The sequence below is a fragment of the Myotis brandtii genome, unplaced genomic scaffold (assembly GCF_000412655.1).
Source record: "Myotis brandtii unplaced genomic scaffold, ASM41265v1 scaffold708, whole genome shotgun sequence".
Lineage (NCBI taxonomy): Eukaryota > Metazoa > Chordata > Mammalia > Chiroptera > Vespertilionidae > Myotis > Myotis brandtii.
The window spans coordinates 1,065,031-1,081,030 of record NW_005370777.1 but is presented as its reverse complement, the minus strand read 5'-3'; the positions used below and the strand labels follow the sequence as shown (position 1 = coordinate 1,081,030).

At 38.3% G+C, this 16,000-nt stretch overlaps 1 protein-coding gene across 1 annotated transcript in view; it reads right to left on the bottom strand.

Annotated features, from left to right (window-relative positions):
• The window catches only part of ANKS1B (ankyrin repeat and sterile alpha motif domain containing 1B), an 822,202-nt gene that overhangs the window by 683,529 nt on the left and 122,673 nt on the right, over positions 1–16,000 (bottom strand). Inside the window, exons 3-8 of the mRNA XM_005882370.2 lie at positions 15,395–15,551; positions 12,503–12,799; positions 9,126–9,201; positions 7,190–7,291; positions 3,362–3,475; positions 2,224–2,390 (exon numbers count right to left, since the gene is read on the bottom strand). Coding sequence (XP_005882432.1) covers positions 2,224–2,390; positions 3,362–3,475; positions 7,190–7,291; positions 9,126–9,201; positions 12,503–12,799; positions 15,395–15,551 — 913 coding nt within the window. The remainder of the gene's footprint in view (positions 1–2,223; positions 2,391–3,361; positions 3,476–7,189; positions 7,292–9,125; positions 9,202–12,502; positions 12,800–15,394; positions 15,552–16,000) is intronic.

Below are 16,000 nucleotides of genomic sequence, written 5' to 3'. Positions count from 1 at the left end.
ATGGCCTGGCCGCACCTGGGGCGGGGCCCCCACCATCGCCTCCTTCCCTCTGAGCCCCAGGGCCGCCTTTGCCCTGCCACCCGGCTCTTAGCTGCCACCTGGGTTTCCGATCACTGTCAGGCGGCTTCTTCCATCCTTCCCCTTTCGCCTCCCAGCATTGTGCCTACATATGCAAATTAACCGCCATCTTTGTTGGCAGTTAACTGCCATCTTTCTTGGCAGTTAATTTGCATATCATCCTGATTAGCCAATGGGAAGCATAGCGGAGGTACGGTTAATTACCCTTTTTGTCTTTTATTAGATAGGATTATTCCAAATAAACAGAACTCCTTGCTCTTACTCATCTGTTCCTTCTGCTTTTCTGCCTCATGTAAAGTTTAATATTTAAAATGGCAATATTTTTAAGGAACAAAATATAAAGGTTTGTCACAGAAACAAAGAGCGATTGCTTATGTGAAAGTATGAACTTGAATTTGAAGAACTTAATTTCAATTTATGAGCATTAATTTCTCTCATGCTACTATCACAATACAGTCTTTGGCTTACAGGGGGCGGGGGGGGTGGGGGGGGACTGGCCATCGTTTCCTCAAATTATGTCACCCCAGCCATGCCAGATGCCCCTTCCGTCACTATCTGAAAGCTACAAATTTGAATGAGCATGGTCTCCAAAGAGAGTGTGCAGACCCCAGGGGGCACAGATTACCCACTGAGTAAAAGAATAAAACTAGAGCTTCTATTGACACTTATTCTTTATCCTCCTCCCTTGAGTTTCTTTTGTAGTATATTACTCATAATTTACATCATATATTCTTAGGATACTAGTAGATATATATATAACTTATAAATAAATGCATTTGGGATGTTTGCTCAAAATCTGTTTGCTACTATGGTACATACGGTAAGAAAAGTTTAAGAAATGAACTGGTCTAGAAAATGAGAGCTTTCCAAAAGTCTGTGGGTTTAAACATAGAGGGTCAGAAACAGCAAATTTATAGAAATCTTTAGGGGCAGATATAAAAACCTAAACACCATGGATTGTTTATGCAGAAAAAAAATGTGGTCTCATTTCCAACCAATTTCAAGGAAATATTGAAATGTAATTGCTTTGTAATTTGGAGACAGCATATACCTTTTTACATTTTTAAACAGGGAATTTTCTCCTGCCATTAAGGTTACTATCATAAATATTTCATTAATATAAATTATTTTCTTTTGGTAAAACCAACAAATATTTACTTCTGTGCATATATAATTAATCATCATCATTCATAAAGACCTTCTATTGGAGCCAACAGTGTGATGTTTTACAAAAGACAGTGCAGAAAACAAACAAACAAAAGCAAAAGCAGGCTATGTGGTAAAACCAGCTGTGGACCTTCCAGACTAGGAGCTGCTACCTGAGAAAGGGTCACAGCTCACATTAACTAACTAAATGAAGTAAATAGTCTCATACCAGTCACGATACTTAGCTATTTATTTTTGTTTTCATAAATCACATGGCATCCCTTTAACACAATCCACTCCACTGACTTTAGAAGAAAATGTTACTAAAACAAATTAAGTTATAAAAGTATCATCATAATATATTTCCTTTAATACCAGTGCACCCTATAAATCCTTCCTCTATAGGACACAAAATAGATATGCAAATCTTAATTTTAAACTGCTTGATTCTCACAGTTTTTCTTGCTGTTGTGCTAAGACAAAAATCCAACTGAGCAACCATCTGTAACTCATGATTCAGATTCTAAGCTTGTAGGTTACAGGCAAAGCCCTTGGGATTATAAAAACATGGAGTTCGAACTTCCCACCATGTCTCTCTCCTACAATGACATGCGGAGTGACCATACACACAGGGCTCTGGCTTTCTTCTTCAAGATGGAGTTAGACTCAGTTCACAGACAACATGGGGAAGAAAGACAAAAGGAAACCAGTATCCTCACACCCAATAAAACTAAAAGGACATAATCAAAGAAACTATGAAACTACGAATGTCTAACAATAAGGAGATCATCACAAACTACAAGTGATTTATCTAGCATCCCTTCCCCTCCACATGCAGTGAGAATAAAACACCAATGAACATGAGGGAAAAAGTAATAGGTAGCCTGACATTTGACACTGGCCAAGTCAGCAGATAAGATAATGCACAAGCCCATGCCTCTTCGGCACACACTGAACTGGTAAAGACAGACGAATTGGCTTCTTGCCCCCCTTACTTACTACACTCTGGCTTCCATTTTTCCCAAGTTCTTCCTCTGAAATCTTGCTCAAATTATCTAAGTAGTGGTCTGATATTGTGTGGCACAAGTCTTCAAAAGAATAATCCTTTTCTTGACAGAGTTTTATTTCATCCAAGAGTTTTGATAATTCTCCAGTCACAGTTTCACCTGTTAAGGGGACAGTAAATTTTTTCAAAGTTCCAAGAAAGGCCACTGATAAAACTTAATGTTAGGTAATAGAAATATGACTTGTTATGGTAACAGAACTCAAAATATGGCAAACAAGATCAAGTACTCAGAAACTATTCTGCTAAAGATAAGATACTAAACTATAAATAGTACAAGAATATTAAAAGACAATGAGAAATTCCAATTTTGCCTATAATTATTATTTTTCAAAATGGAAGTAAGTACTGAAGGTTCCCATATACATGGTACATAAAATATCTGGAGTTACGATTCCTAAAGCTTCATTTATTACAGCATTTAATCTTCCACAATCTTTTATCAGCATTATACTTCACTGACAGAATTCATTCGACAATTCATTAGCAAATTTAAAATGGTACTAGGAGCCTACTTCCTAGGTTTAATAAAAAATAAATAGTAGAACATATTTAAACAAATAACTAATAAATTAGAATTATGATATGTGATACTAAGGGAAGACTCAGAAGAAACAGGTAAATAATATGCAGCATCTGTCAAAACATGGATATTTGTAGGTTGCATGCAAATATTCATTTTTCTAATCATTCTAAGAATGGCACTTTATACTGATAATTTATTCTGGAAAAAAAATCCAGTAGTTACAATCCAGAGATCAGTATTTTTATTCTGCATTAAAAATGCATTTGAGGAAAAAATAACCTACTATGAAATATCCACTCCATGTAAACTTCATGGCAGGAGGGACTGCTCTCTACCTTGTTCATCCCTGAACCTCAGGACCAAGAGTAGGGCCTGACAAATAGCAGGAGCTCAATAAATGCTGGTTGAATAAACAGATAAAATATGGAGGATAAGGTAGAACTTATTAGACTTGAAATTTTCACAAGGCTTAGCAATTTTGTACAGATAGGACAAATTTGTACCTAAAAGTCCAGTATCATTTCAAGGATTTATAATTAACTACTCACTTTTGGTCTTTTGGGAAGGAGACTCAAGAGGAGACGAAAGGTGTGTTTCCTGTGTTGTACATTCCTGCACATGTGCTTCAAGGACTGCTGGTCTTCCCATGCCTTCTAAATACTCTGTGTATAAGTATTAAAATTACATATTTAAATTCATTTATTTTAAAATCTCTAACTAAACTTTATGCTTTACCTCTGGTGATCATTTTCCATGTCTTTTCTCATATTCTAAATACATCCTAAGTTTTTATAAGAACTTCATAAAGCCAAAAAAACCCCAGAGAACTTTACGGTGAGCTATTAACTTAAAGCTTTTAATGAGAACAAAAAAAGATATTTTGGAAGAGACTTATGGAACATTTTTCTGAAAACTAAACTTAACCTATTCTTTCCTTAAAAATAACTTCACCTGTTAAAAACACAATAACATCCGTGGTTTCCTTAAATGTATTCTACCAAAAAATTTAAAACTCAGAAAGATGCTTTGAATAGACTTGATTCCTAAGCAGGAATGTCAAATTCATTTGGATACAACCACCAGTCAAGTCACATAAATGAATGAAGTGGGATAAGTTTATGATAAAATGGTGTTGTCATCTAGTAAGATAAGCATAATTGTATATTAAACTTTATTTCTACAAAGAAATAATGTTCTTTCTCATCATTCTTGGAGCAATGTCCCACACTCAATCTCTCTCTCATTTTTCTAACTTTAATGAAGACGTATTAGTAATAGCAGCTAAAACGAAAATTTTGGCCCTGACTGGTTTGGCTCAGTGGATAGAGCATCGGCCTGGGGACTGAAGGGTCCCAGGTTCGATTCCAGTCAAGGGCATGTACCTTGGTTTTGGGCACATCCCCAGTGGGGGGCGTGCGGGAGGCAGCTGATCGATGTTTCTCTCTCATCCATGTTTCTAACTATCCCTCTCACTTTCTCTCTGTAAAAAATCAATAAAATATGTTTTTAAAAAAATAAATAAATAAAACGAAAATTTTGCTTACTATGTACCCAGCAATGTTCTAAGTATTTAATATAAGTTAACTAAATCCTCACAAAACTACAACTCAGGCACTATTTATTACAATCTCAGTTTTAAAGATGACAACTAGAGGACAAGGACTTTAACTTGGCGATGTTCATACAGCTAATAAGTGGCAGAGCCAAACAGACATAGGACAAGAAAACATCTCACTTTTGAACATAAAGAAAACAGCACCTCAATGTAGGGAAAATGTCCACAAATAGCACCAGTGTCATGAAAGAACAGAGAGCATACAGACCATGAGTAGCTAGAGAGCAGGTACACTACCTAAAATTAGGCTTCAATGAAGGAAAATGAAAGCCTGCATTTGTTAAAAGCTCTGGAGTTTTAACTAAAATCCTAGATTTTTAAATGTTGAAAGCTAATTCAATTTTTTTAACGGCAATAGTGTGAGCTAAAAATATGTGATCTAAACAAAATGTATCTGCTATCTCCCCCAAGCATGCGGCTCCCAGTTTGTGGTTAGGATTAAATGAATAGATCCCTCCCTATGGGGATCTTTTACTTGCATTTCTTTATTCAGAAGAAACCTTTAAAAAAAAATCTAGTTAAGAAAGTTTGTGCTCTCCTGCCAGCCACTTATGTCCTCATATCATCCAAAGAGTTTTTACCTAAGGGCAATTCTACTAGGCACATTCTACTAGGAAAAGAAAGCAACCTATAGGCTTCTATGCTTAAAAGTTTTGACTCATGCAATAATTATAAAAATTTAATTTCTCCTGGGGATACAAATAGTAATTTTATCTACTATCAATTGGCTTTATTGCTATAACAAACTTTTTCCTAAGATTTAAGATGCACCAGTGAGCCCAGCCGGTGTGGCTCAGTGGTCGAGTGTCGACCTATGTACCAGGAGGTCACGGTTCGATTCCTAGTCAGGGCATACGCCTGGGTTGTGGGCTCAATCCCCAGTGTGGGGTGTGCAGGAGGCAGCTGATCAATGATTCTCTCTCCTCATTAATGTTTCTGTCTCCCTCTCCCTTCCTCTCTGGGGAAAAAAAAAAAAAGATGCACCAGTGACTTGAAATCCAGGAATATAAAGAATATAGAACGTGTTCACATTCTAAAGTTTTCCAATAATTTTAAAAATTCAAAGGTGCCCCGTATACCCTATCACAAATTGGCATACCTAATGAATCATGATCATTTAAAAGAACAGTTATTCCTCTATAATAACATTTTATTTAAGTTGAACTAATGCAGCATCTTATAAAAAATGTCTGTAATTCTGTCATGCTCCCTTTTTAGTGTATATTTATTTTGCTTTTTCCAAAAAAAAAACACACTATGCACAAGCCTCAGTTGTGTGTTTTTTTAATCTCAGAGCCAAAAATCCAACATGAAATACAAATCACCTAGAGGGGGAAGACTTATAAAAATGCTGCGTACTACTTTGATGTTTTAGCTTTGATTCGACTCGATTTTAATTTGAATTGATATGAAGAGCCACTCTTGTATCCTCTGATTTATCTCTATATGCACTTGACTTAAATTAACTTCTTTATTGACAAGGAAATTGTAGGGGCCTGAACTTCCGTGAGAGGTTCTGGAAATTTGGAGAGAAGAGAGCATAATGATCTCCTGTAGAGTATCTATTCTCCTTACCCCTCTTTGGCCCTTGTTGACCCTACATATCTCCTGCTCACTTGGTTGTAATTCACTTATCTCCCTGCAGGACAAAGCTGTTTTCAGCCTCCCAACTGATAATCCAATGAAACCCATCCAGCCTCCTGCCTCAATTACATTTGCAGCCAATCCGTAACAATTATAGGGGCTAATCACCGCTGAATAGTGTCTGAGCTGACTGGAATGGAGAGAACAAACCTCTGGGTTTTTAGGGGAACACGCTACATGCCAGGCCTAACACCAAGCAGAAAGGGAGAGCATTTAAATCTAAATTATTTTAATATTGTTGTTGTTGTTTTTATTTACTTCAGAGAGAGGAAGGGAGAGGCATAGAAACATCAATGATGAGAGAGAATCATTGATCCCCTGCCTCCTGCACACCCCTCACTGGGGATCTAGCATGTGCCCTCCTGGTTCATGGGTTGACACTCAACTACCAAGCCACATCAGTCAGTCTAAATCTAAATTTTTCATAAAAGTTTTCAATCAAACGGGGACATATGTAATCCTGCAAACAAAGAAGCAGTACCTAAAAGGTTGTCAAACCTTCAGTATACCTAATAACTGCAACTAACTACGAAAGAATTTAAATGGCCTTTATCAAAAACAGAGCTGGCAAGATGGAACTATTGGCACTACTGGATTAGGGAGAAAATAATCTACATACCATTTTACTGTTGTTAACCCAGCACTTATATACCAACTCTACCGCTCCGAATAGAATATACGAGTTTGAGCAAGTCCCTTAGACTCTCAGAACTTCACAACAATGACATCTGACTTACCCTCACAGATTAAAGAAATAAGACAAAATAACAGAAATCCCTGAACTCTTTAAGGATTACTCAAATGTGATATAATACTTAATTACCATCACTGTATAATCTTATACCTTCCAGCTCATAACTATATATTTAATATCTGTGTTTAAAAGAGACTAATATCAAGTGCATGAAAAAATATCTGAGCTTTTCTTAAAACACTGAGTAGCTTAAAAACCAAAATAAAGCATTACAAAGAATTTTATTTAGTTTAAAAGTCTACTAGAAAAAAAATGCAAAGAAAAAGTTCATTCAAAGGTAAACATTAACTCAAACCCCCAGGGGAAACGAGGATGGTTTTCATTAAATCTTAACTTTAAGGCACACTCATCCATACTGTTTACCTTGTAGGAGTGTTGCAATCTGGAGAGATTTCTGAGATGGATGTTCTTTCAGAATGTCTAAGACGGTTCTCCCTAAGCTATCCTTTATATTGGCATCAATTCCTGAAAGAAAAAGAAAACCCCACTAGATATACAACATTGGAGTGACCAGAAGACACTGTTAATATATAACTGCTCTAACTTCAAACATATACACACTAAACACGTTTAAAAAGTCATTTTTTAATAAAGTTACATGTGCACACCTACACATGCAAGATTTTAGTAAAACAGAAGGCGTCGACTGCTACCAAATATTAGGAATAATCTTGATAATGAATTAACTCTTAAGAATTTTTTTTAGGATTATAGCTATTTTAAATTGTAAACTAAATGGTACAAGCTGAAAATATTAATTTAGAATGTGATTTATATAGTCTGTGTGTCATAAAAATATTTTTAAATTATACTAATGTACCATGTGAGTAATATAAGAACAGTCTTAAAATACTTGAATAGTCACGAAAGTGGAAAGAGTATGATTATTTAGAACTCTTGTCCAAATACCAAAGTCAAATATTTCATACATTACAATCAATGTTAGCAACACTCATTGTCTGCATGGTGAGCAAACTTGCTGAAGTGCATAATTAAAAACCGTTGGAATTATTTTAATTCCGAAAATACATATTGTATGAAAGAACTTACTGTAATGTAGCAAATAGCTCCTGCCACCCTAAAAAAAGTTTATAAATTTCCAAACATCTAAAGACAAACAGAGCCACTTTTCAGAATCTGGCCTCAAATGGTAGTTCATCATAGTAAGATTATATATTGTATTTTATTATTTTTTCAGTTGTGTAGAGATGTGTGACTAGCACACATTTAATTGATTGCCTCAACACATTTAATATATCACTGTGTTACATGTCAAGTTCAATGTACATGAAATTTTAACTTTGCATAAACACAATCAAAATGCCATAGTTTGCCAATGTTTTACACTTTATTTTTTTTTACAGAGGAAAATAAAAGCATAAAATATACCCATAACACAAAAGACTCATCAATTGTTTCCAAGTATGAATTGGTACTCATGCCTTTTGATCCTGAAAAGAAATAATCCCTCCTCTGTACCAATTTTATTTCATTTTGATCACAACATGCCCACGAAGACAAATAAACCTACTTTGTTCCTTCAAAGCATTCCCTCTAAAAGGTCCCCTTTAAATCACTGCGGCTGACAAACAACAGCAACTCAGTTGATTAAAAAAACCAGAAGGAGAATTTGCCTTAAGGATAGAGAACTCTAATTGCTGTTTACCACAGTTCACAGTATGAAAAGCGAGGGAAATATTCTGTTCTTTAATAAACAAAGCAATTGTCATAAATTCACAGGATCCTTCCTCTTGTGGAAAGCAGAGATTTCCTTTTCCTTTTGGAAGTTGCTCTAGGATATTTTACTGTGACTTAAATGTACATCATTCTAATTTCCAAGAGCTTTTTACTAAAACATCCACCAAGTGAAAGAAGGTACACATTTATATCAATTTTATCTAAACACTGAGGCTCAATTCTGCATGATATGAATATAAAACTGCAATTTGGAGGGAAGATAAGAAGAAAGGGTGATTATGTAAAAAATAAATAAATTGTTCTCTTTTACTCCTGAAATAAAAAATAGTATGTGCTAAGCCCTGACCGGTTTGGCTCAGTGGATGGAGCATCGGCCTGCGGACTGAGGGGTCCCAGGTTCGATTCCGGTCGGGGGCGTGTACCTTGGTTGCGGGCACATCCCCAGTGGGGGGTGTGCAGGAGGCAGCTGATCTATGTTTCTCTCTCAACGATGTTTCTGACTATCCGTCTCCCTCCCTCTCTGTAAAAAATCAATAAAATATATATTTTTTTAAAAATAGTATGTGGTAGAATAAGCTCCATGGGGACTCATGATAGTTACCTGTTTCTAATAGAACTCTCACAACATCCACCTTTCCAAACAAAGCTGCTTCATGAAGTGCACTCCCCTTTTCTGTCTGGAAAAAAAAAAGAATCAGAAAAAGAAACACAGCTGCATTAGGAATGATTACAGGTTTAAAAAATTGTGTCATTTTATATATTCATACATATTCTCTGTAATATCAGCACTTCTCTTTTTTCTTTTAAAATATATATATAATTGATTTCAGAAAGGAAGGAAGAGGGAGAGATAGAATAGGGGTATTGGAGATTGAGCCTACAACCCGGGCATGTGCTCTAACTGGGAATCGAACCTGTGACCTTCTGATTGATGCTCAACCACTGAGCCAAGCTGGTTGGGCTCAGCACTTCTTGAGAGAAAGATAGTGTAAAGAAGACATTCCAGCCCTAACCGGTTTGCCTCAGTGGATAGAGCATCCGCCTGAGGACTGAAGGGTCCTGGGTTCGATTCTGGTCAAGGGCATGTACCTTGGTTGCAGCCACATCCTCAGTAGGGAGTGTGCAGGAGGCAGCTGATCGGTGCTCCTCTCTCATCAATGTTTCTAACTCTCTATCCCTCTCCCTCTCCCTTCCTCTCTGTAAAAAAATCAATAAAATATATTTAAAAAAAAGAAGAAGACGACATTCCAGTCTCACCCATTATCCCAGGCAACATACAGCCAGTCCCTGACACAGAGCCACTTAACTGACTTACTACTGACCCCAGACGAATGAGAGAACCCTGCCAAGATGGAAGAACTACCCAGATGAGCTCAGACTAAACCACCAACCCCAGAATTATGAGCTAAATACACAGTTACTGTGTGAAGCCATTCAGTTTGGGCATAGTTTGTTATGCAGCAATAGCTTACTAATACACAGGGGAGAAGATCACAACCTGACAGGAACCAGAAGAGTCTCTAAAAGATAAGAATGCTACCACTGACTTGGGAGCCAAAAAAAGAGAATAAAATTGTTTTTTAAAAGTTTTGGTAACTTGGGACAGATAAGAAAAGCAGGTTACCCTTTCCTTGTGGAGAAACAAAATCTATCCTAATGTTACCCATCCTTTAAAGCTCAACTCAAACCACTTCTCCAAAAAGCTTTTTTCTGATCGCCTTAGGTACAATGGTCTTTCCTTCATTAGTTATGTACATACAGCACATTGTTGTGAAAAGAGGCCTGGACTTTCATCAGTTAAGTCTAAATTCACATTCTGGGTGTATCAGCTATGTGTCCTTTGGCAAGTTTCTTAAATCTTTGAATCTGATTGCTCATATCTTAACTGGAAGTTAACAGCTCTCATTCCCTCAGGACAGCTGTGGAGAATTGGATTCTAAATGTGGTGACATATTAAACCCAAAGTACATACTCAAAATGTTCAAGTGCATTTATTTCATTCATTCACTCGTTCAACTTTGATGGATTCCCCGTGTGTGCTAGTTACTAGAACAAAAGAAACAATTACTAAGGTACCACACACAACTGCTATCTAAGAATAATTTTTCATGTATATAGCCCTCAAATTAGAATGAAGTTAGAGATCATGCCTTATATCTCTACATACTTCCCAAAAGTGTGTGACAGGGTGCCTTGAACTTAGTAGTTACAAAAATACTTGCAGACAATTTGACTAATCAAAAAATGGTAAGATTTCTACATATAATGTTTTTTTCTTTTTTTAAATATATACATACTAGAGGCCCGTGCACGGATTCGTGCACCGGTGGGGTCCCTCGGTGTGGCCTGCGGAGATCGGGCCAAAACAGGCAGTCCAACGCTATCTGCCACTCCTGCGCCTCCTGGCCCCGCTGCGTCTGCCACCACCGCTACTCGGTAGGCTGGCTGCTGCTCTACTGCGGTCTCTGAGTTGAGGCGGCCAGCCATGAGCCCTGTGTCTGGTGCCCGTTGGTCAGCAGAGCGGCGCTCCCACTGTGGGAGCACACTGGCCACCAGGGGGCAGTTCCTGCTTTGAGCGTCTGCCCCCTGGTGGTCAGTGCACATCATAGCAAACAGTTGCTTAGGGTTTTATATATATACTAGAGGCCCGGTGCACAAAAATTTATTCACTCGGGAGGGGGGTCCCTCAGCCTGGCCTGTACCTTCAACAGTTGCTTAGGGTTTCGGGGGATGACCATCTGCTGGCTTAGGCCCACCCTCCGGGAGATTGGGCCTAAACTGGCAGTCAGACATCCCTCTGGCAGCCTGGGAGCCCTCGGGGGATGTCCACTTGCCAGTGGGGAGCAGGCATAAGCTGCAGTCGGACATCCTTAGCGCTGCTGAGGAGGCGGGAGAGGCTCCCACCACCACTGCTGTACTGGCAGCCGTCAGCCTGGCTTGTGGTTGAGCAGAGCTCCCCCTGTGGGAGCACACTGACCGCCAGGGGGCAGCTCCTGCATTGAGCGTCTGCCCCCTGGTGGTCAGTGTGTGTCATAGTGACCAGTCATTCCCAGTCATTCTGCTGTTAGGGTCAGTTTGCATATTACCCTTTTATTATATAGAATAGAGGCCTGGTGCATGGGTGGAGGCCGGCTGGTTTGCCCTGAAGGGTGTCCCGGATCAGGGTGGGGGTCCCGCTGGGGTGCCTGGCCAGCCTGGGTGAGGGGCTGATGGCTGTTTGCAGGCTAGTTAAGCCCCCCCCAAGTGGGGACCCTCACCCCATGGAGGTTTGGCCAGTCTGGGTGAGGGGCTGATGGCTGTTTTCAGGCTGGCCACACCCCCTTTAGGGTGAGGGGCCCCCACTGGGGTGCCTGGCCTGTCTGGGTGAGGGGCTGAGGGCCGTTTTCAGGCTGGCCAAGCCCCACGGCGATGGAAGCTCCCAGCCTCTCCATGTTTTCTTTTTCTTTTTTTATTCTGAGATTTATTTACCTTCTATAATTGAAACTTTGTGGAGCTCAGAGCTGGCCGCAGCAGGCGGGAAGCTTGGCTTCCTCCATCACTGGAGCAAGCAAGCCTCCTGCTCACTCCAGCTCTGTGGCTGCCGGCCGCCATCTTGGTTGGGTTACTTTGCATATAGTCGCTCTGATTGGCTGGTGGGCATGGCTTAAGGCGTAGTGAAGGTATGGTCAATTTGCATGTTTGTCTTTTATTATATTAGTTTTTTTTTAATTTCTAAAAGGAAGGAGAGGAAGAGGGAGATAGAAACAGCAATGATGAGAGAGAATCATTGATCAACTGTATCCTGCACGCCCCCTAAGGGGGATACAGCCAGCAACCCAGGTATGTGCCCTGACCAGAATGGAACTGTTCCTGGTTCATAGGTGGAAACTCAACCACTGAGCCATGCTGGCCAGGCTCTATATATAACTTTTAACATCTGCATCTCAATGCAACACTAGAGCACCATCACTTTTAAAGCCTAGCTAACAGAAGACTCACCTGACAGCTCACATCCATTCCTGCTTCCAAAAGCACCTGAACGACTGCTTTGTGGCCATTGCGTGCGGCGAGGTGTAGTGGAGTGTGCTTGCGAGTGTTGCAGCTCATTAAGTTAGGGTGCGCACTGATGATCATTTTGACTACTCTCAGCCGTCCGTAAAGCGCCGCCAGGTCCAAAGGTGTTTCCAGCTTGCTGTTCCTGATGGTGGGATCCGTGAGCTCATCCAGGAGAACGGCCACGACTTCAGAGTGTCCGTACTGAGCTGCACAGTGTAGGGCAGTTTCATTCTCATTGTTCTGTTAACACAGACGCATAAAACGCACGTTTTCAGAAATTCAATTCCTTATCAAAATGTAAACTCCATCATCTAAAACCTCAGATGCTTTGAAAATATGTTTAAGATTTATCTATTTTGATAAGTATTCTTAATAGAATTTTATATCTGATAAAAGTATGCATCATTGATTACATCAAAAATATCACATTTGATTTTTATCACTTCAATAGGGAAAAAATCTAACTTTTCCCTACATTATTTATTCCAATTTCCAAGAGTGATAAATGATTTAGCCATGTTAGTCAGCGGCCCTGCTGGGCCCAGATGGTCGGTGTTTCAGTGTGATCTGCATTGTGCATCGCGCCTCCATGACATTTGTTAATGAGAAAGATTAATAACAATTATAACACACTTTCAATAGCCTGGCTTTCCAAAAGACAAATGAGTTCGTCAATTCTTTTTTTTTTAAGTACACTGATGCTGTCTCAATGGGACTTCTTTAAAAATATATATATATATTGATTTCCGAGAGGAAGGGAAAGGGAGAGAGAGATAGAAACATCCATGATGAGAGAGAATCATTAATCGGCTGCCTCCTGCATTCCCCCTATCGGGGATCGAGCCTGCAAGCCAGGCATGTGCCCTGACTGGGAATCAAACCCTGACCTCCTGGTTCATGGGTCAAAGCTCAACTCCTGAGTCACACAGGCCAGGTGTGGCTTTTTCTTTATATGCTTAGTTTAGGACTTCTGTTCAGCTAGTCCTCAGATGGTTCGCCAGGTTGAATGCTCTGTAATTTAGCTACAAATTTGATGTGGTCATGGGAGGAGGAGAGCACAGCATCCACCTAGTCTGCTATCTTGACTGGCGTCCCCCACTAATCAGTAAATTTTTGACAATGAAAGATTTACAGAGAAGTCTCCCAAATTAAGTTTCATTTTATTTTCCATATAAGTAAGAGAATGAAGACATACGGGTGCCCTAATATGAAACCAAATAGAAACCAAAACACAAAGTATAGAAGTGAAAAAAGAATCTCCTTGGGAAAGACTTTTTTTATATTTTAATTGAACTGTTCAACATCACACAAAACAAGTGCTTCTCTTTAAAACATACCATTGCAGTCATACCCCATTTAAAATTGTCAAGTTTCAAATATAAATGAATTCTAGATGTGTGTTTTTTCTTATTTTCATGTCATTTAAAAAATATTTTGTTTGTAAAAACTAATATCCTCTTGTTTAACCTTGGATTATTTTTCCATTTTATTTCAGGTTTGCTTTGGGGCATTCAGACAATTATTCAGAATAACCACCAGATGGCTCATACCACAAATGATCTTTTAACTTCTGGTTTTCTGAAGAACAGAACAGCATTCTCATACATTTCCTTTTAGTATGATACACTGAGCCATACCTGCCTTTTTTTTAAGATCAGATTTATATGTGTACTCTCATAAAAATATTCTGCATTTTTAACCTGTAAACACAGACATTTTTATTGTGATAAGTATTAATAAGACATTTCCAATTAATAAAACATTTTTCTTGATTAGTTCTTCCTATTGTATTTTGGAAAAATAAATTTTTTTTCTTCCTTTTGCTGTTTATAGCTAGTGATAGTGTTACTTTTTGCTCTTTAGTCTGAATTTCAACCAAGGGCCTGCAAAGTCTGTATCTATTTGAACAATATGCTAATTATACTTTATTAGATGTGCCTGCCCTAGAGTAACCTACTTGCATTGATATTGGACAGCTGCCAACCTGCAGCTTAATGCCATGGTTGAAATTCAATTGTTGGACTGCATGCTGGTTTTCAAATATTGTTTTACAAAATGGGAACAGTAGGGGGCATGCAGAGCTAAGATGTTTGTTATCATACTGTTTTAGGAGACTTTATTCTGCTTTCTGGAATCTGTGGTCTTATTTATTTAGAATACTGACAATGCCTTCCTCTTTTAATATGTCTGTTTTGAGTAATATGAATATTATGCACTTGCAAATATTATGACTTTACCTATGGTATCAACTGCTGTTGGTGTTTTACTCAACTTACTCTAGGCATATGTATATATTTACGTGTATAGAAAATTTTTAACTTAATTTGTGACCAGCAACTCTATACATTGTATTTTGATTTGCAAAAGGCACTTACTGTGAAGGTGCTATGTAAATGGTAAAGCACTATACAAATGATAGTTATCATTATTTCCCTAGCATTTAAAATTTTACTAAGAAAATCTCTAATTCACACTATGAATGTCAATTCCATTCTACCTTTAAATATTCAAGAGCTATAAAATCGATGCTTATATAAGGCAGGCAAAAATATCACAACTACTTCCCTTAGGTGGGGTTTTCTTGTTAACAGATATCTTAACAAATGCCCAAATTAGTGCCTATGTACTGTATACAAATGCCAAAGAAATTTTCAAATTTCCCTTCAGGAAATTCAGTAGTGGAAAAGTCTTTGGCAGGGTAAAGACAGAAGTAATCAAATTTTTTCACATTCACTTTTTAATCTCATTTTAAAATAACTTAAGTTTTCACTTGTGGCTTTGCCTTCTCAAAACTCTAGAAAAAGTATAGCATGAGCAAACATTTGACAAGTGCACCTGTTCATTGACTCGGGAATGCGATGGCCCATGATGAATAAGAATCTTCACAATTTCCTCATCTCCTTTCCAGGCAGCCAGGTGAATAGGGAAATAACCCTTGTTGTCTGCTACATTTGTTGATGCCTCATATTGAAGTAGTTTGAGAACTATTTCCCTAAGAAGAAAAAGAAAAAGAAGAAGAAAAGCACACAACAGAAAAGAAAATGTGCTAAACAACACAGATTTTATTAAATAGATCATTATTAAAGTATAGTAGATGCTGGGTGGCAATTTAGCATAATAATTCAAGGTACTGAGGTGTAAAATTGGGTTTAAGAATCTGCTTATTGAACATCTGGCTGTTGTACTTACCTGAAAAACCGCCACTGCCACACACACTCACACAGAGTGTTGACTAACCAATGAAACGACTTAATAGAAGTCATTTGGGGAAAAAATTATCTAATTTCATTAACTGAATGAATTAAGTAAAATAATTTAAAAGTATACCTCTTCCCGTTGTTTTTTTTTAATGTAGTTCCTTCCAGATAGCCCATACCTGAGATTTAGCCTAAAGAAAAACCTGAGGTACAAGCAAACTCCTTGCTTATTTTTTTAAAAAAA